The sequence below is a fragment of the Sceloporus undulatus genome, chromosome 2 (assembly GCF_019175285.1).
Source record: "Sceloporus undulatus isolate JIND9_A2432 ecotype Alabama chromosome 2, SceUnd_v1.1, whole genome shotgun sequence".
Classification (NCBI taxonomy): domain Eukaryota; kingdom Metazoa; phylum Chordata; class Lepidosauria; order Squamata; family Phrynosomatidae; genus Sceloporus; species Sceloporus undulatus.
Genome location: NC_056523.1, coordinates 138,280,396 through 138,307,360, shown reverse-complemented (window position 1 = coordinate 138,307,360; position 26,965 = coordinate 138,280,396). Strand labels below are relative to the sequence as shown.

General features: G+C 41.3%; 1 protein-coding gene across 1 annotated transcript in view; it reads left to right on the top strand.

The window, feature by feature from the left end:
* The window catches only part of ITGB4 (integrin subunit beta 4), an 86,626-nt gene that overhangs the window by 11,787 nt on the left and 47,874 nt on the right, over window positions 1-26,965 (top strand). The window contains exons 2-5 of the mRNA XM_042453704.1: window positions 20,194-20,282; window positions 21,459-21,541; window positions 25,316-25,417; window positions 25,557-25,761. Coding sequence (XP_042309638.1) covers window positions 20,194-20,282; window positions 21,459-21,541; window positions 25,316-25,417; window positions 25,557-25,761 — 479 coding nt within the window. The remainder of the gene's footprint in view (window positions 1-20,193; window positions 20,283-21,458; window positions 21,542-25,315; window positions 25,418-25,556; window positions 25,762-26,965) is intronic.

The following is a 26,965-nucleotide window of genomic DNA, read 5'->3' as shown; positions in this document are numbered from 1 at the left end:
AGGCAAAGGAACCAAAGGAATGCGAGCAAAGTAAATAGAAGAGTTCTAGGTGTAAGCAATCTTCAGGCTCACTCTCTACAATACTAAAAATTTAGGGGCTGGATGAAAATTTCATGGTGAGGAGCCAAATACATATATGAGGGGGTAACCACCTCATTTTGTTCCTCTCCCATAAGCACACCTTTAGTTTGGGAGAACAGTGGAGGAGTATGAGGACTCAATGTCATGTTTTCATGGCAGCTTGGGTGTTGGGGGCCAGATTTTGGCTGAAAAATCAGCGAACAAAATAAATAAAAACAAAATTTGTGAGCTTTGTGTGGCACAAATGACCACCAAGTAAGTACTTAAGATGTGGCATATGGACCAGACTTTCTCCTTCCCTAGTTTTAGGCCAATATGCCATGGTGATTTGAGCAATGAACTAGGATACTGGGAGACCAGGTTCCAGTTCAGTCATGGAAACCCAGTGGGTGAACTTGGGAAGTCACACTCTCTCTCAGCCTCAGAGGATGGCAATGGCAAATCCCCTCTGAAGAAACCTGCCAAGAAAGCCTCATAATAGAGGTTCACCTTAGGGTCACCATGTGTCAGAAATGACTTGAAGGTAACAAAGTTTTAGTTGACTCTCTAGGATTTCCATTGGGAGTCTTTCCCAGACCTGGAAATGTTGGGTATGGAATGTGTGTGCTTTGCTATTATGCATGCCCACAGCCTCCTATTTAGTGAATAATAATAATAATTAAAAAAAATTACAGAAGAAATGCAAACAGGAAAGAAACTGCACTTTGAACTCTGTTTTACACCTGGCCTCACCCTGTTCCCCTGGAAGAGTGAAAGTTAGGGAAGGAGCTAAACAACTGGCATGAATCTAGGCTCTTTGATCTTTCCTTTGATGTTTGGTCCAATGTGGTCCAAGTTGAAACTTTCAAACTTGTTTAGTTTCCTTAAAAGAATGAAAATGAAAATAAAGACTTAAGTCCAATGGTTAATAATCTGCATTAAATCAGTGGGAACCTGGTAAATCAATATTTATGTAAGTTCCACTGATTCAGTGGGTTTACTTCACCTACAACTAACATCACACTTCAAGGCTAATGTTTAAGGACTCCAACTTCAAGTAAGAGAAACTTTATTTTAATATTATTTATTTACATTTTAGAACAGAGGAAGAAGAAAACCTCTTTTAAATCCTAAAAGAATCAATTTCTGTTCTCATGGAACCACAGAATTGTAAAAGTTGGACAAGACTGCAAAGACCATCTAGTTCTAGTCCAACCTCCAGCCATGCAGGAATACACAATTACAGCATTCCCAAATTATGGCCTTCCAACTTCTGTTTAAAGACCTCCAAAGATGGAGAGTCCATCCCTCTCTAAAGCAGTCTGTTCCAGTGTCAAACAGCTCTTACAGTCAAGAGAGTCTTCCTAATATTTGGGTGGAATCTCTTTTCTTGGAATGTGAATCCATTGTTAGTGTTCTAGACTCTGGAGAAGCAAAAAACACTCTTGTTCTATCTGCTACATCAGTGGTGGCGAACCTATGGCACGCGTGCCAGAGATGGCATGCAGAGCCCTCTCTGTGGACACACATGCCATCATCCCAACACAGAGTTCACTAGATTTTGTCACTAGAAAGCCAGAGGGACGTGGCACTTTGCAATAAATAAGTGGGTTTTGGGTTGCAGTTTGGGCACTCGGTCTCTAAAAGGTTTGCCATCACTCTGTTACATGATACTTCTTTATGTATTTAAATATGGCTATCAGATTACCTTTCCATCTTCGCTTTTCCAAACTGAACATACCTAGCTCTGAGCAAGGTCTGATGCATCCAGTTGCATGTGCTTTGGTGTGCTTCTCACATTAGTGATTCAGACACACATGACCATGCAGGTGTAAAACTATTCCATAAGTTGAAAATTACCATGGTAGTCTGGCCCTAAATATGCCTATAGAAGACTTATCAACACACCTATTCTTGGATGTGCATTGGGCTGGAGCATTTCACATTAAAATGAAATATTTGCTTGTCCTGAGCCAATAACAGTTGTAGAGTTGAAGAGACCACAAGGGCCATCCAGTCCAAGTCCTTGCCATGCAGGAACTCTCAATCAAAGCATCCCCACTGACAGATGGACATCAAGCTCTACAGTTCTTTACAGAGTATGAAACAAGATATAAAATAATACTATGCCCATAATCTATCGAAGAGTTGGCTTCACTCTCTTTTCTCACCTGGAATTTCTCATGCATGCACAGCAATACTGACGTCATTGTGATAAAAAATGGGACTCTTAATTAGGATCAGCTTAATGATTTATGAAAATTCTTTCCATTTTCTACAGAGGGAGAAACTGAAAAGGGTCACATCAGAATTATTAAGTGCCTCTTGCAGCCATTAACTCCTCAGATTAAGTTTTTTTTAAAGTTCACACTTTGTCATCATTCTGTCTACACTGGGGAAGGTCAAGGTTCTAAAGCTGCACATCCAATTACAATCAGCCTTCCATATCGCTCCCCAAAATATAAATTCTATAAAGCAAACCTTGATTGTGTCATTTTATATAAGGGACACCATTTTACTATTCCATTGTATTTAATGGGACTTGAGCATCCACGGATTTTGGTATCTATGGGGGGTATGTGTCTTGGAACCAAACCCCAGCAGATACCAAGGGCCCCTTGTAGAAGGATCAAAATAAATGCTGGATATGAACAAAAAGCCTGTTGTAATCATTTTATCTTCCTAGCAGTGTACCTGTGCTTGTTGCTGTGTGCCTACAAGCCATTTCTGACTTATGACAACTCTAAGGTGAACCTATCACAGGGTTTTCTGGGGCTGAGAGTGTGTGACTTGTCCAAGGTCACCCAGTGGGTTTCCCTATGCTATGCACTTTCAGAAACAATTTTAGGAGCTTTCTTCCTAAATTTCATCTGGAACAATCACACAGCCAAAGGAAGAACACAACAAAAGCAAAAGTCAGAACATTCCTGAGTTGCAACTCACTTCCTTATTAAATTCTTCTTGTCTTTCTCCTTTTGTGTTCAGAGGCTTATATTTGATTTGGACTTTAAAGTGTATTGTCTGACTGTGGAATAACTCAGGTCATTCTTATAGCAGCTGAGGTGGGTTTTGTGGGAAATCCAGCAGTTCACTGCATCACTACCACTCAAACAAATGGGACTCAGTGGACTGCTGCTGGGAGGATTTGGACACAAAATGCATTCAATTGTATACTCCCCCTCCCCAGTTCTTGTGTCTTTCTGTTTTTGATTGACATTTAATTGCATTATCAGCAGTGAAGTATGCTATTGGTTGCAAATTTCCATAATGTAGGCTATAGTCCTATGTACACTAACCTGGCAACAAGTACCACTTAATCCAGCATTAATAAAACAGCAAAAATCTATGAAGATCTGTAGAGTAGATGGTACTATGAAGATGCTGGATTAAGTGGTACTTGCTGCCTGGTTAGTGTACACAGGACTACAGCCTAAATTATGGAAATTTGCAACTGCTAGCATCCTTCACTGCTGATAATACAGTAAATGTCAATCAAAAACAGAAAGACACAAGAATTGGGGAGGGGGAGTATACAGTTGAATGTATTTTGTGTCCAAATCCTCAGGTGCAAGGACATGTGCATTTTACATATTACCCAATTTTAGCAGCTTTTCTGAACAGCTCTAATAATTTGTATTGTGCCCTTTTTTCAAATTCTGTTAATGAAATTACTATTAAAGTATCAAAATGTTGCATTCTAGGTTCTTCTATTATGAAACAGCTGGTTAAACCAGCTGATTAATCAATTAATTTAATCAGTAATTAATGTAATCAGTTAATTAATTAATCATTAATTACTTAATTTATCAGCAGGCTCCATCAGGTTTTTATGGAAGACACTTGTTTCTACCATTCCATGTGCCTATGCTGGAATGCTGTTGGACTTGAATTTGTACCTGTTTCATTTTGTACATTTACTTTTCTAGCTGTAAAGGCTGGTCTATGTTCATAATAAGGTTATACATTGGTCTATATTAAAGTGTCTTATAATGCAGATAAACAGACCAGTGTCAAATAGACATTTATTCACATACATCCAGTTATTGTGGAGCACTGACATCAGCCTACATGATTCTTCATGTGATTTTCCCATCAAAATGGCCCGCCTTCTGACCACTTTTTGCATTTCAGCTTTTTTTCTAATGTGTCAAAACAATCTGTGCAGGAAATTGCTGTGCAGTTTTAACAGGCAAGCTGTATACACACAATGGAAATGCCATTCATGTGTTCAGAAAGCATAAACAGGGATTTTGATAGTTTGCTGTGTAGTCTGATAATAATTTGATACTGCGTTCCGGTCTCTGAGAAAAATAAGCATGTAACCAGTTCTGTCCAGATTTGTACAAAACTGCTTGTGCACTGATATCAGATGAGCACCATGCACAATGGTGTTGCATAAGTAGAACTGTAGATGAGTGCAAGTATAGGTGTGATGTTCAGATGGGGAATCTTCTATCCTTCCAGTGTTAATAATCTACTATTGCCATCACGCCGCACAATCTGCTATATTTGATAGGGCTGATAGAAATTAACTTGAACAACCTCTGAAGATCCACATGTTCCCTGACCCTGATGTAAATCTATAGAGAGAGACTAGAGAATACACATATCGGTGTCAAGCAAGATACGAAGCATAACATCCTCCGCTTGACTAATTTCTCTTCTATAATGAGATTTTCACAGATATATGTGCCCCAGCAAGATAGGCCTGTCTTTACCTTCCAATGACCACACACAAAGCAAAGCCACTAAATGCAAGGTGTATATGTGAAGAAAAGTATGTGCTATGACAAACAGATGTCTCTCACCACTTGAAGGGATGCTTCTCTTAAGTATGTGCTAAATACACCATCAAATGTGACCATGAACTGAACAACCTAATTGCAATTGCCCTAGTTCCAAGCAAAGCAGTGTTCTCCCATGCCACATTATGGACTGGTTTTTAGACTGTCAGAATAGACTAGGAGAGTGACATTTGAACCACCATTGTGATTAACAGTTGACAGCAACTGGAACAACACGAGGTGAATGTCATTGAAAGGATATAAATATTATCTCTCAAGGTAACTTTACAGAGAGCCATTGTCCTGAACATTTACAGTTAAGACTGGGAGATTGTTACACCACAGACTCAAACTTGCAACAGTTCTGCTGTTTGGCAGCACTACTATTTATTCAGTGATTCTGATCACTTCCCCTGAAGCCACTTATACACATAAACATTGTGCAATTTGGCACATGTCCAATCAATAGAAACAACAAAAGAAAGTTCATTCTCTCTTTCAGCAGTTATTTCCTTCGTTTCCTATGAAAAATCTCCAATAAATTCATGAGATTGGGAAATGGCTGGTGTGTTTATGCGCATGTAAGTTTTGCATCCCACAAGAGAAAAATATCTTCCACTTATTCAGCTTCCTTCTCCGTGCCCTATCTTGGTTGCCCTCCTCCATCATCCCCATGCCAACCCCAAACTCCAGTACTTGGTCTTTCTCTTCCAGCAGCAGAGAAAGGCTTCCAAGGTAACACAAGGCATGCAGATTGCACTGGTTTTCTGTTCTGGTGTAAACAGAGGTGAGAACACACTCTTAAGGCTTAAACCATAGATCAGCAACTAACTGTAGGGGGTGAGCGAGCCATGTTAACTTCCTAGGAAATCTGGAGATCTGCACTGTACCTCCCCACACACAAAAACAAAAATATTTCCTTCTAGGAGGTATAGGGTCATTTTTGTAATTTTTGTAATTTTTTTTACTTCTTGGCCCATTTTAGGCCCAGGGGAGCACCTTTTCCCCCCTTTTCCTTCCTTCCTTTCTTTCTTTCTTTCTTTCTTTCTTTCTTTCTTTCTTTCTTTCTTTCTTTCCACTTCTCATTTTATTTTATTTATTTTAAAAAAGAAGAAAGGGAGGGAGGGAGACTGGGGGAGAGAACAAAAACTGCCATGGATGAGCCACATGTGGTCCATAGGCTCCACTTTGCCCATTCCTGACTTAAACAAATTCCCCTAGGAAATGTGTGTCTAGGACATCTTGTACAAACTTCCTCTAATGCTGCTAGCTTTTAAAAAGCAGAATAATAACTTGTTTTAAAGAAACCAGACATGGGCCTCCAGATGTATCCAGAGGTCATGGTACCTCTGTAATGTTTCTATTGTCTGACAATTCCTAGAACCAGCTACCATACATTAGTTCCACTCTTCCATTTTTATTCCAAGCTATAGCAAAACAAGAAGACATCCCTTATTCTCCTTTTTATTAGGTTTTGGTTTTTAGAACTATAGTGCTATACTGCATCAAGTGAAATAACACTTTTGCACTATAACGCTCTGTTTTTTTTAAATTCAGAAAGGAAAAACATGCCCATCAGACTAAAGGATCACATCAGTTTTTTTAAAACCTGTGGAAGAACCCTAGCACAGATTCAAAAAATAACTGCACATAGCACTCAAAAAGAATGTAAAAAGTAGACAAGAAGAGAACAACCATCAGAGAGATCCAGCAAAAGCAAAGTTGCTATTTCACCAGATCTCATTTACACAAATCTAGAAGAGCTCACTATCTGTCAAACAAAATGTTTCCAAAATCCTCATCTTAAGAATTTCTGGGAACTACATTGAGCTTTGAAAGCTTATTTTTAACAAATTTTTCATTCTCATTACTCTTTAAATTGTATGGAGAACAACCCACTGCCATTGCTATTATTTATTACAATTTCAGAACAGTAGTTTGTCACATTGCTTGTTGCTCAGTCTGTTACTTTTCAGTTACTTTACTTTTTTTTTTAGAGAGAGAGAGAATAACATTAATATTGACAAGGCAATGGCATCAAACTTGAAAAATTCCTTAAAATACCTGTTAAAAGTAGCTTTTAACAGTAAAAGTAGGTAAATAATTATTCATTGCAATAATAAAGTAAGTTTGGCTTTGCTCACTGTGTTACTTTGAAAAATGGTATCAGTGCACAGTTGTTATCCAGCAGCTAGTTTCAGATAACAAGGTACATTACTTGAAAGGTACACATTTCAAGATCTACAAAGCATCTTTTCACCAAAATACACTCAAGCCCTAAACTCTACCTATCTAGGCTGGGCATTTGAATCTTCTCCAGGAGTCATTATTATTATTATTATTATTATTATTATTAAACTTTATTTTTAGAGCGCTGTAATTATTCACAGCGCTGTACTGTACAGAGTCCTTTCACATTACATAGTTATAGCACTACGATACCATTTTAGGTACCATTCCAACACTATGCAAACCTGGGACCGGCAATTTAAACACATGCTTTTAGAATTCCCAGCCAGAGAACTCAATATAATATAAAATGGTATGGTCAAAGACCAGAATAAGCCTGCCAAAGAGCTCATCTACTACTTCTGCACAATCTATAAAACTCAGGATACCATAGGATGTTTCCAGGGCAGTTAAAGTGGCACCATATTGCTGTAACTGTGCAACATACAAGGGCCCTTGAACAGGAAGGAAAATCAGAGTAACTGAGGCTCTACAGACCAGCCCGAAAAGCCAGCCTGTGGGCAGAGTCAAGGTGCAGCATCCTGACGACGCACATTATGAATCTTCCCCCAGGGTGCCAGGCCCATGATGTTGCATACCGCTCCAGACAGCGCGTGGCATCATGATGCAGCTCCAAAGGGGTGCCATACAGCTGCACAACCGTGGCAACATCCGCAAAGGCCAGATTAGGGCTGCAGCATGAGGTTGCAGTGACCCCAATCTAGCCAGGAAACGGGCAGCATCCTGCAACCTCTTAGGGGCAGTCTGTATAGTCCCTTAGGCTGCAAATGCACAGCAAAAATAATGTTTTGTGAGATATTTAGCCTTCTCTGTCAGAGAGCTCTGATGCCACAGCAAACTACAAATCCCAGGATTCCATAGGATGGAGCTATGGCAACTAAAGCGTTGTCAAACTGTATAGCCTGTGCTCCCTGGAAGAACTTCCTGCTTGCATCAGACTCCTACCCAGAAGGCCTGTGCTGGCTATATTATTATTGTTTTTGTCATTATTGTTATTGTTGTTGTTGTTGACCTTTAATTGTAAAGCTAGCTTCACCTCTTTCTTTTCTCTGTGAACCCCATCCTTCCCATGGCTCGCCACATTTCTCCTAACCTGATCCCCATCCGGCCTCTCCCTGTCTCCCTGCTTCCCTTCCTCTGTTCCCTCTGGAACTGCCGCTCTGCTGCCCCTAAAGCAACAGCAATTCATGACCTTTTTCTCTCTAAATCCTTTAACCTCCTCGCTCTCACCGAAACCTGGCTCCCAGCCCATGATACTGCAACCTCCGCTGCCCTTTCTTTTGGTGGTCTCTCCTTCACGCACACAAGCCGTCCTGAGCTTCGAGGAGGAGGGGTTGGTATCTTGCTATCTAACTCCTGCCAGTTTCAAGTTCTATCTTTTCCCCCCAGCTATCGTTTCTCTTCCTTTGAGTTTCATCCTATTAGACTCTTTTCTCCTCTACAGCTCCGGGTTGCAGTCATCTATCGCCCTCCTGGTTCTGCCACCCAGTTCCTCTCAGACTTTGAATCATGGCTGACATTCTTCCTTTCAGATTCAGTCCCCACTTTGATCCTAGGTGACTTTAATATCCACATTGACAATTCCAGTAACCCTACAACATCTCGCTTTAACTCTCTGCTAGCTTCTTTTGGCCTCCAACCACACTCCAACTCTTCAACTCATTCTCTTGGTCACTGTCTTGACCTAGTTCTTGCTGCAAACTGCGCCATTTCTGACTACCTGGCACTTGACTTTCCACTATCTGACCATCATTTAATCTCCTTTGCTCTCACTTATACTCCTCCTCCTCGCCATACTATTCAATGTCTTTTTCGTGATCTTCAATCTGTTGACTCTAACCATCTTGGTCTGACCCTGGATTCATCTCTCTCTTCCCTAAATCTCGGGGATTCTGCTGATTCAGCTATGTCTTTATTTAACTCCACTCTTTCCTCAACTCTCGACCATTTTGCCCCTGTCTCTGTCCGCACTTCTTCCTCTAAGACTAGACCTCAGCCCTGGCTTACCCCCAACATTAAGTTTCTCCAGTCCTGCTCTAGAGCGGCCGAACGTCTTTGGAGAAAGTCCAAAGAGTGGGCTGATTTTATCCACTTCAAATTTGTTCTTTCTTCCTTCTCACGCGCCCTCTCTATGGCAAAACAGAATTATTACAAATCATTGATCTCTGCCAATGAGAGGCGCCCACAGCGTTTGTTCTCCACCTTCAACACTTTACTTAAACCTCCCTCTCCTCCTGTCTCTTCATCATTCTCTCCCAATGACTTTGCTAACTATTTCATCTCTAAGATTACCACTATTCGCTCTGAGATAGTCCCTCCTGATTCTTCTTCTGCTCTTAATCTTCTATCGCCTTCGCCTAACAAATTGTCTGTCTTTCCTCCTGCCTCTTTGGATGAACTCTCTACACTTCTGAATTCTTCCAAACCTGCTACCTGTCCTCTTGATCCTATTCCTACTCGTCTTCTAATCTCTATAGCTCCCTCCTTTCTCCCCTCGCTTCTCCATATCTTCAATCTCTCTCTCTCTACAGGCTCCTTCCCTTCGGACTTTAAACATGCTCTCATTTCCCCAATTCTGAAAAAACCTTCTCTTGACCTCTCCTCTCTGTCTAGCTATCGTCCGATTTCTCTTCTCCCCTTTCTTTCTAAGGTTTTGGAACGGGTTGTCTATTCGCGCTGTCTTGAGTTTCTTGAAGCCAACTCCATTCTCGATCCCTTTCAGTCTGGTTTCCGCCCAAGGCATTCTACAGAGACAGCTCTCACTAAGATCTCGAATGACCTTTTACAGGCCAAGGCTAATGGCCTTTACTCTGTTCTCATTCTTCTCGATTTGTCTGCAGCCTTTGACACTGTTGATCACTGTCTCCTAATTGACATACTCTCTGACCTTGGGTTCTCAGACTCTGCTCTCGACTGGTTTAGATCTTACTTGTCTGGCAGATCTTTTGCAGTGGTTGCAGGGGGTCTGACTTCTTCTCCTGTTCCCTTATCTGTTGGAGTTCCCCAGGGCTCTGTTCTGGGTCCCCTTCTGTTTTCTCTCTACACACTGTCCTTAGGAAAACTCATCAGCTCTTTTGGTTTTTCCTACCATCTGTATGCCGATGACACCCAGCTGTATCTTTCTGCCCCTGACCTTTCTCCAAGGCTTGAACAGCAAGTCTCATCTTGCCTTACAGCTGTCTCACAGTGGATGCGCCATCGGCGTTTGAAGCTCAACATGTCCAAGACGGAGCTTCTTGTCTTTCCTCCTAAGCCCAACCTTCAACACTCCTTTTCTGTCTCTGTGGACATTTCCATTCAACCAGTCCAGCAAGCCCGCAGTCTTGGCTTTATCTTTGACTCTTCTCTGTCGTGTATCCCTCAGATCCAGACCACAGCCAAGGCTTGTAGATTCTTTTTGTACAATATTGCCAAAATCCGACCATATCTCTCCGCCTCTACTGCCAAGATCCTGGTCCATGCCCTAGTGATCTCACGACTTGATTACTGTAATGTCCTCCTGGCTGGGCTTCCTTTTTCTCACCTCCGTCCTTTAATCTCTGTCCAGCATTCAGCTGCACGCATTATCACTTCCACCCACCGCTCTGACCACATCTCTCCTGTGTTGGCATCCCTTCACTGGCTCCCCCTCCCTTTCCGCATTCAGTATAAGCTCCTGCTGTCGACGTTTAAAGCCCTCCATGGACTGGCCCCTCCTTACTTATCAGACCTTCTTTCTCCTCACCTTCCCACCAGGGCCCTCCGTTCTGGTAGTCAAGGGTTCCTGTCTCAGCCCAGGATTTCCTCTGCCCCAACTAGGATTCGCCCCTTTTCACTTGCCGCCCCTCACTCCTGGAACCTTCTTCCTCCACAAGCAAGAGCCATCACTTCATTAACCAGCTTCAAAACGGAGTTGAAAACCATCCTATTCAGAGAAGCCTTCCCAGGCATCGCATAATTGTCGCTTACTATCTGATGTTCTGTTGTTGGCTGTTTATCGATCCATTTCCTGTATTGCTATGTACTGTATATGCATTATCCTACTTGTGAGTATGTATTTTCCCTGGATAATGATTAACCTTCCATTTTGAAGCCATGCCCTCCCTTCAGTCCATCTGCCTTGGTCCAGGCCTCAGAGGTTGAGAGGAACTGCTGGACCTCTTACCCTTTCCCGTCACCACTCCCTTCTCCTTCTGTGTTATGTCTTTTTAGATTGTAAGCCTGAGGGCAGGGAACCGTCTAACTAAAGGATTGCATGTACAGCGCTGTGTAAATTTACAGCGCTTCATAAATAAAGGTTAATAATAATAATAATAAAATTATATCTGCAGCACACATGCAATCCTAGGTTTCCAAGCTCTGAAATTTTTATCACAGTTTCCTTTGTGGCTCTTTGCTTTGAGCTTGACCCTGATCTTGCCTCTTCCCACCTCCTCTCAGTCCTGCTCTTGTTTATTCCTTTGCTCCTGTAGCCTGGGCTGTAACATGCTTGCATCACAAGGCCCTTTGTGTGAGACCCGAGGGATAGTTTTATGCCCAAGTGCTGTATACAGCCACTTCTTTTTAGGGTGAACCTGGATTCCTGCAGGCTTCAAACACAGTAGAGTAGCAAAGCCAGGGCTCACAGGATCAAAGTCCAGAGACTTTGGGATGATGTCATAGCCTGCCACACAGAGAGAGACACACACTCATTCACACACCCCTTGGTTTCCTTCGTTTGCTCTGCAGTTAGCCTGCAATCCCCATGGCAATAGGAAAGGAAATGGACATTGGCAGCAACAGTTTATTTATAAGCTATCCCTGTTACTACAAAATGTGTACGGGAAGGTGGGGGGAGTTGCCTTGGTCTTGAGTGGGCAACAAAGACCTATTAACATTACAAAAGCCCTGCTCCTGATAGTGATGAAAACTATTTGAAACTGGATTTTTAAAATAGAATATATAGACCAACACAGCCACTTGCATTTTTGAAGTCTCTCTCATGTAGGGACAGTCATGATAAGGGCTTGTGCATCAACAGTTTCCATCACACCACTGTTCATAACTGAAATGACAGGCATGATCACTAGCCAATCAAATGTTGTCTGATTTCAAAACACAAAATCCTGGGAATGGTAGTTTATTATGGCACTAGAGCTCTCTGCACAGTAGGCTCAGTGTCTCACAAAACTACCGTTCCCCAAATTCCCTAGCACTGAGCCAGGGCAGTTAACATGGTCTCAAACTGGATTTTTCCTGCAGTGTGTTTTGGACTATAGTTATCAACTTTTCCTCTTTCTTGCCTCTTGCATCTGATGGGCCTTTAAAACAAACAAGCAAAAAATTAGAACTCTGCGTGAACACTCATATACAGTGGGGCCTTGGTATCTGCGGGGGGTTGGTTCCAGGACACACACTCCTCTGTGGATACCAAAATCTGTGCTGCTCAAGTCCCATTAAATATAGTGGCATAGTAAAATTATTTTTCCTATAGAAAACAGCAAAATCAATGCTTTTTGGAATGTATATATACCGTATATACTTGACTATAAGTCAACTTCATATATAAGTCGAGGGCAAGTTTTGGGGCCAATATTATGGATTTTGATATGACCTGTGGATAAATCGAGGGTAAAACTTACAGCATGTAATAAAGGATCCAAAGGATGAAGCAAAGGAAAACAATGCCAAAGAACTTACAAAATTCCAGCAGGCATAACTATTTGTGCTCATACTAAAGGCTGGATGGATGAAAGAGTAGAGGAGGGTCAGTGCTTCCAGGATAAACTCTTGCCTTTCACCACACACACACACACACACACACACACACACACACACACACACACAGAGTACTTACATTGACCTGTAGATAAGTCAACTCAGGGTTTCTGAGTCCATTTTAACCCAAATTTCTAGACTTATACATTAGTATGTACAGTATTAAATATTTTCAAGCCATGCATGGTTAAATCTGTGAATAAAGAATCAGTGGGGTGGAGGAGAGATCATTTTAAAAGTGAGAAATGAGTTAGGGAACTCGGAGGGGGGGATTTCTTGGCATTTCAGAAGTAGGGTAGCCATTCAGTGCCTTGCAGAAGTGATATCTGACTCGAAAGGAAGCAAGCAATGTTCTATAAAATACTTGTGGTAATGGCCTTGCTGTGCTCAATTTCAGGTTCAATCCTCTATTTTTAAAATAAATAAAAGCAAGGTGTGGAGAGTAAACACACAAGAAATGTGTGTCAGGCCGAGAGGGATAATTCAACTTAATATTTATCAAATTCTCATATTCTCAAAGCAGTGGCTATTTACTGGTTTCTTGGGGTTGTATCCTGAATTACTGTACATGTTGGGCAATCATCTGCATCAAGTACAGTAAATCCTTGTTGGTACGGATAGAAACCAGGCATTGGGAGTGAACCCACCTGCCACTGGTTGGCAAGGAAATAAATGAGGGCAGAGAAGATATTTCAAGATCACCAAAGAGTGCTAGGAACACACAATCTTTTTACCATCACTGCTTTTGTGCTCCCACACACAGAGATGAGAAAAATAAATCCTTACAAGTTTAAATGGGTTAGAAATATTGCTAGTATAGATCTGGAAAATGGAGCTGATTGGGTGTTTCTTTGTTTTTTCTTCATTTCTAGACTGTTCCCCCACACACACTGCAGGAAACAGAAACAAAAATACTCCGCAAACTACAAAATAGATTGCAAAGACATGGAAGAGTTATATATCTACATATTCTGGTTGTGAATAATTTCACCATCAATAACATGTCATTGCTGTAAGAAACGAGTAGCTTTTCAAAGTAGCTACTGGAAACTTAATTAACATTGTGGTTGTCTAATCCACAGTTTCCTTTCATACAATACTTACACAGCTCTAGACTTACCATATTAATTACAGAACAGTCTTGCTGAGCTGCAAAAATTATAATTATAGTTCTTTCCATCTCTTGTTCCTCACACTCTGCATCTCTCCAAAAAGACAGATAAATTTTCAATCCCATCCTTTTCAATGGAGGCCAGTTTCATTTCCCCATAGATATCAATGGGAAAGTGCTTAACCTTTATTGCTCTGTGTTTGATTTTACTGCTTTATGGGTGAACTGGGAGAATGTAAGAATAAAATCCACATGTTTATCCTGTTACATCTAATTTGGCCCTCACTCAGCAGGGCTAAGAGTACATTTACTTGGAAATAAGCCCAAATGCTAGACAAGATATACGATATGGCAGAGATGGACAAACTATTGAGATTGTTGAGTGATGGAAATTTTTAAAAATTCAAACAAGAATGGAATAGTGTGGTGATATATTTGCATCATAAATGGGGTGATCAATTGTGGGATTCAAAGAATATGAATAAGAAATTAATTTATTAGTAAAATATAAATGAAAGGATATATAAACTTCAGTTAACGGCAACAGAATGAGACTGAAACACTTCAAGGAAGAAATGGACAGAAAAATTGGGAAATTTACTGCAACCCACATTTTACAGGAAAGGAAGTAAATGAATGAAGTAGTGGATGACTATGTATATGTTTGTTGTGTAAATAGATGCTCCGAGTGATGTTTGTTTTTATTAGAAAGGGGAAAAACTTTCTGAGTTGTATCTCAATAAAAAAAAATTTAAAAAGGAGAAATGAACTAATGAACTAATCAATGGCATCACTGAGGTTTGTGTCATTTGTTGTGGGTCCCAGAAAGGGCGGTCAAGGATGAATTTCCCTATTCTCCTTTGCTTCCACTGCCTTGCTCATTTCCCCCCCTGGCTGTTTCCCCAGATTCTCAACAGAAGGCGCACACACACACACACACACACACACACGCACACACACACACCGCAGTGCCTGCTGCTGAATGGCGTGGCATTGCAGCCTCGGAGGATCTGTTTGGGATTTGGCACAGCTGCTTGCCCAATAGTTGTGTCAGTCCATTGGGTGTAGCATCCCACCGGGTGCACATTCCCCTCTGAAGGGGTCACCAGGTGTGACCAGCACCCTCTAGTGATGCCTATGGAAATAACAGTTCTGTTAGTAAATAACTTAAAGACTGTCACTGGAAGATCATGCAGCATGGCAATTAAACTGGAACCATAATTTTGACCCAGTGTGGTATACTGATTTGAGTGTTGGACTAGGACTCTGGGAGACCAGGGTTCAAATCCCCACTCAGCCATGTAAGACCACTAGGTGACCTTGGGTAAGCCATACTCTCACAGCATCAGAGGAAGGCAATGGGAAACCCCCTTTTGAATAAATTTTGCCAAGAAAACCCTAGGATAGGGTTGCCATAAGTCAACTTGAATAACAACAGCTAGCACTATGTGAAATTTTCAAACCATGCCACAGAGACACAAAATAGAAATGCTCCATAACAACACAAGTATGACCACCACAAAAAAGTAATCACACAGACTTGAATTTTAGAATTTATATGGGCAGACGTTTTCTGATTTGGAAGTTTTTCAAAAACATGTTAAAATAAATTATCAAGTAAACATTGCCAGGACGTGTGCATTGACAGGAAAAAGGTCTCTTGTCTTAATGGTTCCAGCATTTGACAATCAGCTTAACCCCACTGAGTTTCATTAGATGTGAAGACTGAAGTTTCCTTAATAGAGAGCACTGCAAGAACACAAGCCAAGCCAAGCCAAACCAAAGGTTCTGATGGAAGCAGGCGTTTTCCGCAGTCCCACCCAACATTCTTTGTTGGCTGGTGCCATTCTGGAAATTATTCATACAATAGGAAATGGCTGACAGGAGGGGTTTGTTTTGAGGCTTACCTTGTTTTTTCTCTCTCGTTTTCTCATTACAGTACTCTACTAGGCCCTAACTTCAGGAAAAGGAGCCACTTATTTTGACTATGAGTTACTGAAGTCTAAAAGATAAAAACTCTGAATCAAGATTTACAGGCCATCTTGATATTTATATCATGGAAATCTCTCAACATTATGTGCCCTGAGATTTTATTTCTTTGTGGAGTAGGCACTTGGAGTGGAGACCAAAACCATTAATAGTGCTGAATGCATTCAAATACTGTAAGCCTTTTCTACTGCCATGAGAAGTACAAACTGCATTTTCTCCTCCATGTTTACTTTCAGTATGTGCAGATTACAATATCATGTCCTTACTGAAGTGTCCCAATGCAGTTACTGCAATTAAAATTTGTAAAAAGTCAAGAATGCTAAATCCAGGCAAAAGCAGTCTACCAGTTTTCCTTCAAATTATGATGATGTGCAAAATAAACTTTGCTAAACATGACCTGATCAGCAATGTTCCATGCTCCAAAAACTATTCTGCAATAAGCTTTACAAAACCTGAACAGCTAGAATTAAGCAGAGCTTTCTTTAAAATACACACTGGAATCAGAATTTAAGTTGATTTAGGGGCTCTATAGATTGGCAAGAAGGGGCAGCAGCCACACGGCGCGGCCTGTGCACAGAGCAAAAAGAAGCCCCGAAAAGGTGTTCCCTAGAAGGGCACCATAACCGTCATGGCATGGCGTTATGATGCCCCTTGTGTGCAGCATTGTTTGTGCACTGCGCAGGAGGGACCCCATGTAAACGGGCGCATGCCAAAATGGCGCCCCAATGGAAGAAGAAGGGCTTGGAGTGTGAAAATGCTCAGCCCTTCTTCAGCCCTACTCTGCAGTCAGGCCGGCACAAAGTGTCAGTCTGTACTGCCTTTTAATCAACAGGACCAAGTTGTAATATTGTATTTTTCTTACATTGTGCATCTTCATGTATACAGAGGCTTTGTGTGATCTCCCTTGTAGAATAAAATTCTTGGGTCACACACACACACAAATGTTAAATATGAGTTCAGTCTACTCTTTTCTTTGACAAGCTGAAGTGTATGTTTGCTTTTGTTTTCGTGAGGAAGGATTACAGTGTGTAAACCAGGGGTCAGCAACCCCCAGCCCGCGGAGGCGGCAGGACCGGCCCCAGGCCCCTCAGAAGCTGGGAAGGAGCCAGCAAGGACGCCCGCGCGGGTGTCCCCCTCGGCTCTTTCCCGGCCTATGAGGGCCTCCTCAGTAGTTTCCATGCTTTTTTTAGTAGTTTTTTTAGTAGTTTCCATGCTTGTAACTATTATTATTATTATTATTATTATTTACTTGCCCTTGGTGTTCTTTGTGCAAAATCCCCTCTCAGCACCTTGTGTCTTTCTGGGTTGAGACAGTGCATGCTTTCTGCCTTTTATTTTGAATTGCATTTTAGTAGTTTCCATGCTTGTAACTATTATTATTATTATTATTATTATTATTATTATTTACTTGCCCTTGGTGTTCTCTGTGCAAAATCCCCTCTCAGCATCTTGTGCCTTTCTGGGTTGAGACAGTGTGCATGCTTTCTTCTTTTTTTTTGAATTGCTTTGTAGTAGTTTCCATGCTTGGAACTATTATTATTATTATTATTATTATTATCACTCTGGGGGCGGAGCATGAGGCCCCGCCCCTGGAGGGTGGAAGCTCCACCCCCCAGCTTCGGCCCCCCAGTTGTCTGAGGGACAGCAACCCGGCCCCCGGCTCAAAAAGGTTGCCTACCCCTGGTGTAAACTCTTCTTAACTATAGCCAGCAGTAGAACAATCCAGGAAAAGCTTTGCATGAGTCTGCTTATTATATGGCTCTTCTTACAGGCATTAGAGAGAGAGAGAGAGAAAATATCCGCTGGTATTTCCTAGGTGACATTTCTTATAACAATGAGGGCTGATAGTATTATTGTGTGGTTGTTGTTATCGTCACCACCTTCTGTAATTAATTTATATCAGGTTACAAAAATCTAAAGAATAAAAAAAGTTACAACCAAAAACAGAAAAGCAGCAATTAGATTTAAAACCAATGGACAAGTGCTGCAATCATAAAGGCATCTGAAACATAGATAATACCCAAATTGGATGTTAGGTTATGCTAATATTACACATTAGATATAGATCGGCTGATTGTTTATATGTGACAGATATAGATTTGATTGTTTTATAAGAATTTTTTTTATGTTTTGAACTTTTATATGTATGAAACTCAAATAAAGAATGTTATAAACAAAATAAAAACAGGATCTTAAAAACAGCAGTCACAGAAATCTCATAAAACCATGGAATGATTAATAATTAAAATGCTATTTAAAATAATTAAAGGGCTGCTAAAATATGTCAATACCTCAGAAAAGAAAAAAAATACTCGAAAGGGTTATCTGTGTTTTGTGCAACTATTTATATGTTACATATGGTTTTCCTGGCAGATAGGAAAACAATAGATGCAGATCTTTCCCCTCCCCAGCCTGAGAAGCACTAATGCAGAAAATAGAGCAAGCTTCTTTTCTGGTGCTCCAATGAACATGAACGAATGGAGTCAACGTACAAGAAATGTTATTTCACCTAAACATTAGAAAGAACTTCTTGAAAGTAAGAGCTGTTCAATAGTGGAGAAGACTAACTTGGAGCTCTTTAAGCATAGATTGGATAACTGTCTTTCAGGAGAGCTTTAATTGTATATTATTGTATAGCAAACAGTTGTACTATATGGCCCTTGCGGTGTCTTCCAAACCTGTGATTCTGTGACGGACCCCAGGAATCTTTTGTTATTCCAGCCTCCTGTTTAAATTGTGGTCATCACCACTGCAGAAGCAGCCTTGGCCATCCTCTATACAGTGCCTATGCTCAGATTCAGTCATCTTGCCTGGAAGCCAGGGATGAGTACAAGATCCTTTGCAATTCATGTGAAGACATGTTGTGATTTTGTAGTTCTGTTTCCCCACACACACCAGTTTGTATGGGACATGGGATCCATTTTTGACTTTAAAAAGAAAGCAAGATTCTCCATAAGACTATGGGGAGACACTTGTACGTATGAGAAGCAGGATTTCCAGTGTTTTCCATAGCTTTTCACACCGCTTTAAAATAACTACAGTGGACCCTTGTTATACGCTGGGGTTTGGTTCCAAGATCGCCCGTGTATAACAATATCCGTGTATGCTCAAGTCCCATTAAATATAATTGAACTACTGTTTAACGGATATAACTCTAGTACATTTATTGGAGGATTGTAATGTACAGATTACACGATTGATGGCCAATTTTCTAATGGAGGCAACAAAAATCTGGCACAAATTAAATAATGGTTAGAGTTTAGTGTTAGATGATTTTAAGGATGATAAAATTTTTAAATTTTTAAAGTATTTATGTAACTATTTTAGTTTAATTTTGTATTGTATTGTTTGTTGTATATTGTCTATTGAGATGCCTAATAAAGGTTGATGGATGGATGGATATAATGACATAGCAAAATGGTGTCCCTAATAAAAAATGGAACATCAAGGTAAATTTATACTTTTTGGGAACATTTTCAGACCGTGTAAGCTTGAATCCGTGTATAAAAAATCCGTGTATAAGAAGGGCCGACTGTAATTACAAATAACTTCTTCCTGTGATTCATATTTGTATCACTGTAATGAAACAAATTACAGTGGGACCTTGTTATCTGCTGGGGTTTGGTTCCAGGATTCCCCGTGGATAAGAAAAGGTTTGGGATGTATACTTTTTTGGAATAGTTGTGGATGCTTGAATCTGTGGATAAAAAATCCGTGGATAAGGAGGGCCAACTGTGTGTGTGTGTGTGTGTGTGTGTGTGTGTGTGTGTGTGTGTATCTATACAGGAAATCCACATTTTTGCAGGGATGTGGGGACAACAGAATTTCCATTTATTTATTTATTTTTACTATAAATGAGAGATAGTTCTGCAGGCATCTCTGGTTGTTGATTTCAAGCTTGCTATGGAATTTCATAGCATTTCAACCACACCTCCTTGGTGTTTTTCTCAGGAAAAACATTGGTCACTTGGGTTTGTGGCAGGGAAATTGCAGTGCTTTGTGTTCTTTCTGCCTTTGGTATCAACTTTTCTGTTAAAGAAGCCCAGAAACAGATCTGCTTTGTTAACTGACTTACCTGTAATGTCTTTTTGGTTGGTAATGCCAGAGGCCTGCCATCTAAAATCACCCATAATGTCACGAAGAGTCAGTCTTCACTTATTATTTGCCTGACAGTCATTAAAACCATCTTTTAGCCAGATTCAGGAATTATCAGTTGGAAATGTGATGCTGATGGTAGTTGCTCTGTTGACTATTGGATTTCAGGAAGAAAAGAATGGACAAATTACTCCAAAAGACACTACCCAGGCTGTTTCTGTTATCATTGCTTTATACCATCATTCAAGCCAACAGAGGTAAGTTCAGTATATATTTTGTAAGTTTTCCCCTCATTTACAGGGATGGCAATTGTGTGGGTCTCCCAATATTGTTGAACAGCCCTCAAAAGCTATAGCCAGCATAGGGATTGGTGAGGAATGCTGGCAGTTGCAATCCAACAACTTCTGAAGGGCTGCATGAGTCTGACCCCTGCCATACACCCATACAGCACAAAAATGTACTGGTATCATTATTTTGAATCATTTTGGCCACTGGTTTGTGCTCTGCAAGAAAGATGGAATTATCATGGTTTCTTTCTGACGGATGGGAAAAATGAGTTCTTACCTTTCTCAGCAGTGATTCTACATAGCAAGATACCACACCTGTTTCTCATTGCTAGATGGACAAATTTATGTAGAGTAGCAAAACAGTGTGTTTCATAGGTGGTGCTCATAGGATTACTTGAACTTTTAATTTCTGACATTTTAAACCTTGATTTTATCCTGCAGTGAAGTGGGCAAAGTCCAGTTGTACAGAGTACAGAGAAGCCTTCTCCAACCTGATGCCCTCTAGATGTGCTGGGATCCAATGCCCATAATTCCTAGCAAGCATATTGGTTGGGGATGATGGAAGTTGTGGTTCCACAGATCTGGAAAGGGTCAGGCTGGTGATGCTAGTATCAATGTACAAAACAAACTGGTCTCTGTAGATAAAATGATTCCTGTACTTTATATTACAGTTGTTGACCTTCAACTGATATTACCTGCTCTGAAATTTTGAGAAGAAGCATTTTATATTGGGTGAAGTCCATTGCCACCACTCTGATAGATCTGTTCTGAGTTTGTTATCTGCCTCTGTAGTTACCACATCAGACAGTAAATTGCTTTCTGCAGTGCAGCCAGGATTGAAAACACACAGTGTGTCAAGTGGAACAGGAATGAGCATAGGAGTAAACTTTCTGACAGAGATGGGAAATAGGCATTATTGCACATTGAATGCCTGCAGCTCCCATCATTTATCAGTATTGTTATGCTGGCTAAGACTGATGGGATTTGCACTCTAACTACAACTGGCAAGCCTTGTGTTCCTCGCCCTAATAGATCTATTCCCACATGACACACCCACTTACCTTATATCTCATTTCTCTCCTTCTGTTGCCATTCCAAAATAAATCTGGCTTCCTGCATTTATAATATGTTGTTCTTCTTTCCTAGCTAACCGCTGCCTGGCTTCCAGTGCAAAAAGTTGCACTGAGTGTATCCGAGTGAGCAAGGACTGCTCTTATTGCACTGATGAGGTGGGTGCTTTTCACAAGTGTTGAGTAAAGTCCTGGTGTGTCCACATCTTAAAGCACCAGAGCTTGGCTTTTATGAATGTTTTATGAATTGTCCCCTTCCTGCCTGCATTGAAAAACACTGTGTGCAAAATGAAATTATTGTTCCATTGGGACATCCCAAATTGTCACTTGCTCAGAACCCACATTTGTCCATAGCTTAGAGTACTGAGGATTGAAAACAAGAGATGTGAGCCTGAAGCACACTTCATGATTTACCTTCCTGATTGCTGTTGTAAACAGTGTTGCCAACAAGCCTCGAAGATAATTCCCGAAAATGTTTGTCCAAAACACGCTGAATCCTCCCACATCACACGGAATATTCAGTCACAATTCCCGGAAAATTCCCATAATGTTAAAATGGCGGATGTTTTGCAAATAAATGTAAACATAATTGAATAAAAATAATTGTAACTAATTTCAACTCTCAAAATCACCATTGAACCAAACAAAGAATCTTTCAGTCCTTTTAAGATGTTTATTTTGACATGAAGGGGGTTCAGGAAGCTTTGTGCCAAATAGAAATGTGTTCGGCTGCAACCGCACTGCAGAAATAAATCCAGTTTGAAACCCTTTTAATTGCCATGGCTCAGTGCTAGGGAATCCTGGGAATTCTAGTTTTGTGAGACATTTAACCTTCTCTCTCAGCAAACTCTGGTGTGACAACAAACTACAATTCCCAGGATTTCATAGCACTGGGCCATGGCAGTAAAAACGGTATGAAACTGGGTTGTCTCTGGAGTGAAGATGCAGCCTGAGTTGGGTCCAAGACACACTGCAGAAATAATCCAGTTTGAGACTGCTTTAACTGCCCTGGCTCAGTGCTAGGGAACCCTGGGAATTGTAGTTTTGTGAGAAAGAGCTCTGGTGCCACAATGAACTACAATTCCCATCCATCTGAGGAAATACGCTTAAGTCTAGGAAAGCTCATGCTGCCAACTTTTCTTTCAGTGAGTCTCAAAGGTGCTACAAGTTCTATCTCTCTATCATCATCATCACCATTATTATTATCATTATTAAATCCAAATGCAGCTGAAGAAGTAGACTTAAATTTGCAACACTGATATGCTGTAGACTCATTCTCTGGGGCTGTGATCTGGAAGCGTGGAGGCAATTCCCTTCTCAAACCAGGGAATCCTGGGAATTGTAGTTTGTTGTGACATGTTGAGACACTGCTTTTACCAGCAGCCAGGGCTCCATGCATGAAATTCTGGGCTTGGTGGTTTGTTGTGCCCAGAATCCCATCATCGCAGGGAGCCTTGCAGTTAGAAGCAGTGCCAAACTGGATTATTTCTGCAGTATGGATGGCAATGGAAAAGGGAACGAAAAGAGAGCCACAAAACCAAATTCTTGGAAGACAGGGCAGGGATGCCAACTGACCAGGTGCTCTGCCCATGCTCAGAGGCATATTTAATCACTAACACATACACACACACTCAGGGACATCACATTCACATCACACAACTAGTAGGGCAGCCCATGGAAGGGAGGGAAGATGGAGATAAACATCTATTTTTCTACCCAGGTGCTCTGCCCATGCTCAGAAGCACCTTTCCACCTCTTTTTCTCACATCTCCTCTATTCTTCTACTTTTCCCCTCCACTAGATTCTCCTCCCGTCAACCCAAATGGTCCACCTCACAGTACAACAACGACCCTGAGAGGTAGGCTTGGGGCACTCTGCCCAAGCTCAGGAATTCAGAAATTCAAATGTCACTCTCAGGCACACACAGAAGTCCACAACATCAAGTCATGATACCATTATCAAGTATTGCCTTTGTGTGCCTGAAAACTTATTTCTTACTTGGAAATCCAAGGCAATTGGGATTAAGCCAGCCAAGATCCCTCACTCCCTGCCTCTCTCCAGCACTGCAGCCACTTTGCTTTCCCCTGGAGCCTGAGGATGCCTGAGGGTGGGGGGGGGCAATCACTGTCCTCTCTCTGATTGGCTGAACTGTTAGTGTGAATGTGATTCCTCCAAACAGTTGGGGTTGGTTGGGCTTGCTCCGTCCTGGTTCTCAGAGGGAGTCATTAGAGAGAGAGAGAGAGAGAGAGAGAGAGAGTTTTTTCTCCAGCCCTCTTGGCTGAAAACTGTTACACTCCAAAGGGTTGGTTGCTCTGCAGCAGTCTGGAGCTGAAATGGGCCAAAGTCGTGGAAAAGGCACTGAAATAGAGCCAGGCGCGAAAATCACACAAAAAGCTCTGAAAAGTCCCCGTTTTTGCATGAAAGTCGCGAAATTGGCAACACTGGTTGTAAACCTAACTTGTCCCCTAATGCAAAAAGAGAAGCTGCAACACGCCTCATGCTAGCTGCTAATCTAGGGTTGCCAGCGAAAAAGCTGGAGGGGGTTCCTGTACCTATAAAAGTTGTGTAAAAGAGGGGATTTCAGATTGTGTTGATTAGCTGGTTGCATGACAAGCCACACCTGCTGAAATTCCCTCTTCTACATAACCATTAAAGCTATGGAGATCTCTCCAGTTTTCTCTCTGGCAAGTCTAACTCCTGCTCTCTGAGTCAAATGATTTGATTTTTTTTAAAAATCCAAATAATATTGTCTCCCTGGCCTGTGCGTCTCTTTTGCTTTCTTCTTTTGCTCTTATTTAGGAGGGCTTTGGAATTGAGGGGGGGATTGTTCCTCAGGGCTAGGGTTGCCATCCCTGAGAACCTCCAAACCAGGAAAAATGTAGGACAAGGTTTAAAAATGTAGGACCTTTTTTTTTTTTTTTAAAATTCCTGGCCAGGAAATTAAAAAAAAAAGGTCCTACATTTTTAAACCTTGTCCAAGGCCTGGCTGGGGCCTGAGAGACAGCATCTCCAAAGCCCCAGCATGGCCTCGGAGGACTCCGCAATCGCGGAGCCACTGCCAGGGCCTGGCTGGGGCCTGGAAGACAGCGTCCCAAGCCCCGGCCAGGCCTCGGAGGACTCCACGATCGCGGAGCCGCCTCCAGAGCCTCGCTGGGGGGGAATCCCGGGTGCAGGGACAAACCGGGGCGGGACCGTGCAGACCCGCCCCAAATCGGGAAAGTCCCGCCCCCAGGCAGGATATGGCAACCCTACTCAGGGCCTATGTGTTATGAACTGAGGAAAGAAAGATGGAAAGTTGGAAGGGGAGCAGGGAAGCGATGGAGCCATATTGAGGAGTGAAAAAAGGGGGGCAAGGGTGGTGGGGAAAGGTGAGAAATGAAGCAAACAGGGCACTGTGAGATGGAGGGAGAAATTGGGAAGAATAAGTTGAATAAGGGGAGAACGCTGGAGGCTGGGGTAGGGTATCAGATCAAAATAGCTTAAAACAAAAATTAATATTCTAATATATCAGTTTGGTGTTTTGTTTTGTTTTACTTCTGTGAAACTGGAATTCTGTTAAGACAGAAAATTGTGGAAATGGTTTGAGGCTCAGTGCTGCTTCTACCTTACTCATTTTCTCAAACACATTACTTGTCTTTTACTTCGCTAGTTAGCCCTCTGTGATGGGTATTGATGACTGTCTTTGCCCAATGCAGCAGTCATGTTGTGAATAGGCATATTCCCATGTGCTGATACCCACCACCCTTCCAAATGTGGCCACAGCCCCACAAAGGTTGGTAATTCTAAGCTATGGCTACAAGTAACTGTAGATATAATTTTCCAAGAGATGATTGCATCCTGTTCCAGCCTAACACTGGGGCAGAGAGCAACTACCCGCAAGCAAAATGTTCTAGAGCCTAAGCATATATTATTCCCCGTTTTCTTTTGCTGCAGAACTTCAAACGGGCCCGCTGTGATTTCAAAGACAATCTAATGAGATATGGTTGCAGTGAGGGGAGCATAGTATTCATGAAAGGAGAAATGCTAACAATACAGGTGAGTGGAAGTAAGTAAGATATCTTGAGGAACGAAATAGATAAACATTAATACACAGATCTGCCAAATGAAGTCTTTTACTATTTGGGTAATTTGTCCAAGAACATTGACTGCATATTACTGATTTCTCCCCTGGCAGGAATTTAGTATTGATACATCTCTGAAGAAAACACAAGTATCCCCACAGAATATAGCAATGAGACTGAGAGCTGGTGAGGAAGCTAGCTTTAGCATGGATGTGTTTGAGCCCCTTGAATCTCCTGTGGACCTCTACATCCTCATGGACTTTTCCTATTCCATGTCTGATGACTTGAACAACTTGAAAAAAATGGGCCAACAACTAGGTGAGAATTGAACATCAATAAGACTGAGTTTATTTAGTTAATGGTGTACAATTTCTAAGTGCAGTGGGCACAGTACTACCAACTAGGTACCATTAGTTTAAGGGTCAATCCCAACTCTGTTATCCATCTGACTGCCAGCATCGTCCTTCCCACCCTCTCCTTTTTTTCTTTGTTCACTTACAAACTCAGCATGACAAATTCTAATATACTGCACTTCTTTCTGTATAGCCTTTACTTATGTTTCAGTTATCTGTGAGACACTGCCCTCCTTATTTGTGCTGACTGCTGGTCCCATATGCAACTGTAGCAGATGGACAGTTTACAAAAAATCTGGTTCCATGTACAGTACGGTCAACCAGATTGCCAGAAATAATTGCATGGAGTTAAGAAAATATGTTGCTAATTCTAATTGTTTATGTAGTAGCATTAACTACATTGTATAGTTAATGTAACAAAACAACATAATGTAACAAAACAACAACAAAAGCACCACAGAAAACCCAACTTCCTGCTCAAAAGAGCTTAAATTTGAAATTTAAGTCTGCATTTGAACAGAATAATTAATGCAGTTTGACACCACTTTAACTGTGATGCTCAATGATAATGGAATTTTGGGATTTGTAGTTTGTTGTGGAACCAGAGCTCTCTAACAGAGAAGGCTACACAGCTCACAAAACTACACATCCCAACATTCCATAACATTGAGCCATGACAGTTAAAACCATGTCAAACTGCATTATTGCTACAGTGCAGATGCAGCCTCACTGAATGCAAACGAATGCAAGATTGGATCAAGATATTTTGCTGTGTGAGCCGGAGCAAAGATACCCCCCAAGTCAAGGTACAGTGGGAGTTGGGTCCAGGACCTGCCACTGATAACCAAATCTATCAATGCTCAAGTCCCATTAAATACAGTGGAGAGTAAAATTGTGATCTTTATATAATTGCTGCACAGTGCAGCTGTTATAACAGGGAATTCTGCTTCTATTTTGTTATAGAATTACCGGTAAGTGCATTTTGGGAATACAGTATAACTTAAAAATTAATTCAGGTACAAAAATATGAGGGGTGGTGAAAATTAATCTTAACCTGTTTTACACTGTTATTTTGCTTAGGTAGCAATGAATTTGAAACAAGCCAGGCTGACAATATTTTGACTTTTTAGGATGTGTGCGGACACACTGTATGCCAACTGAGACATGGT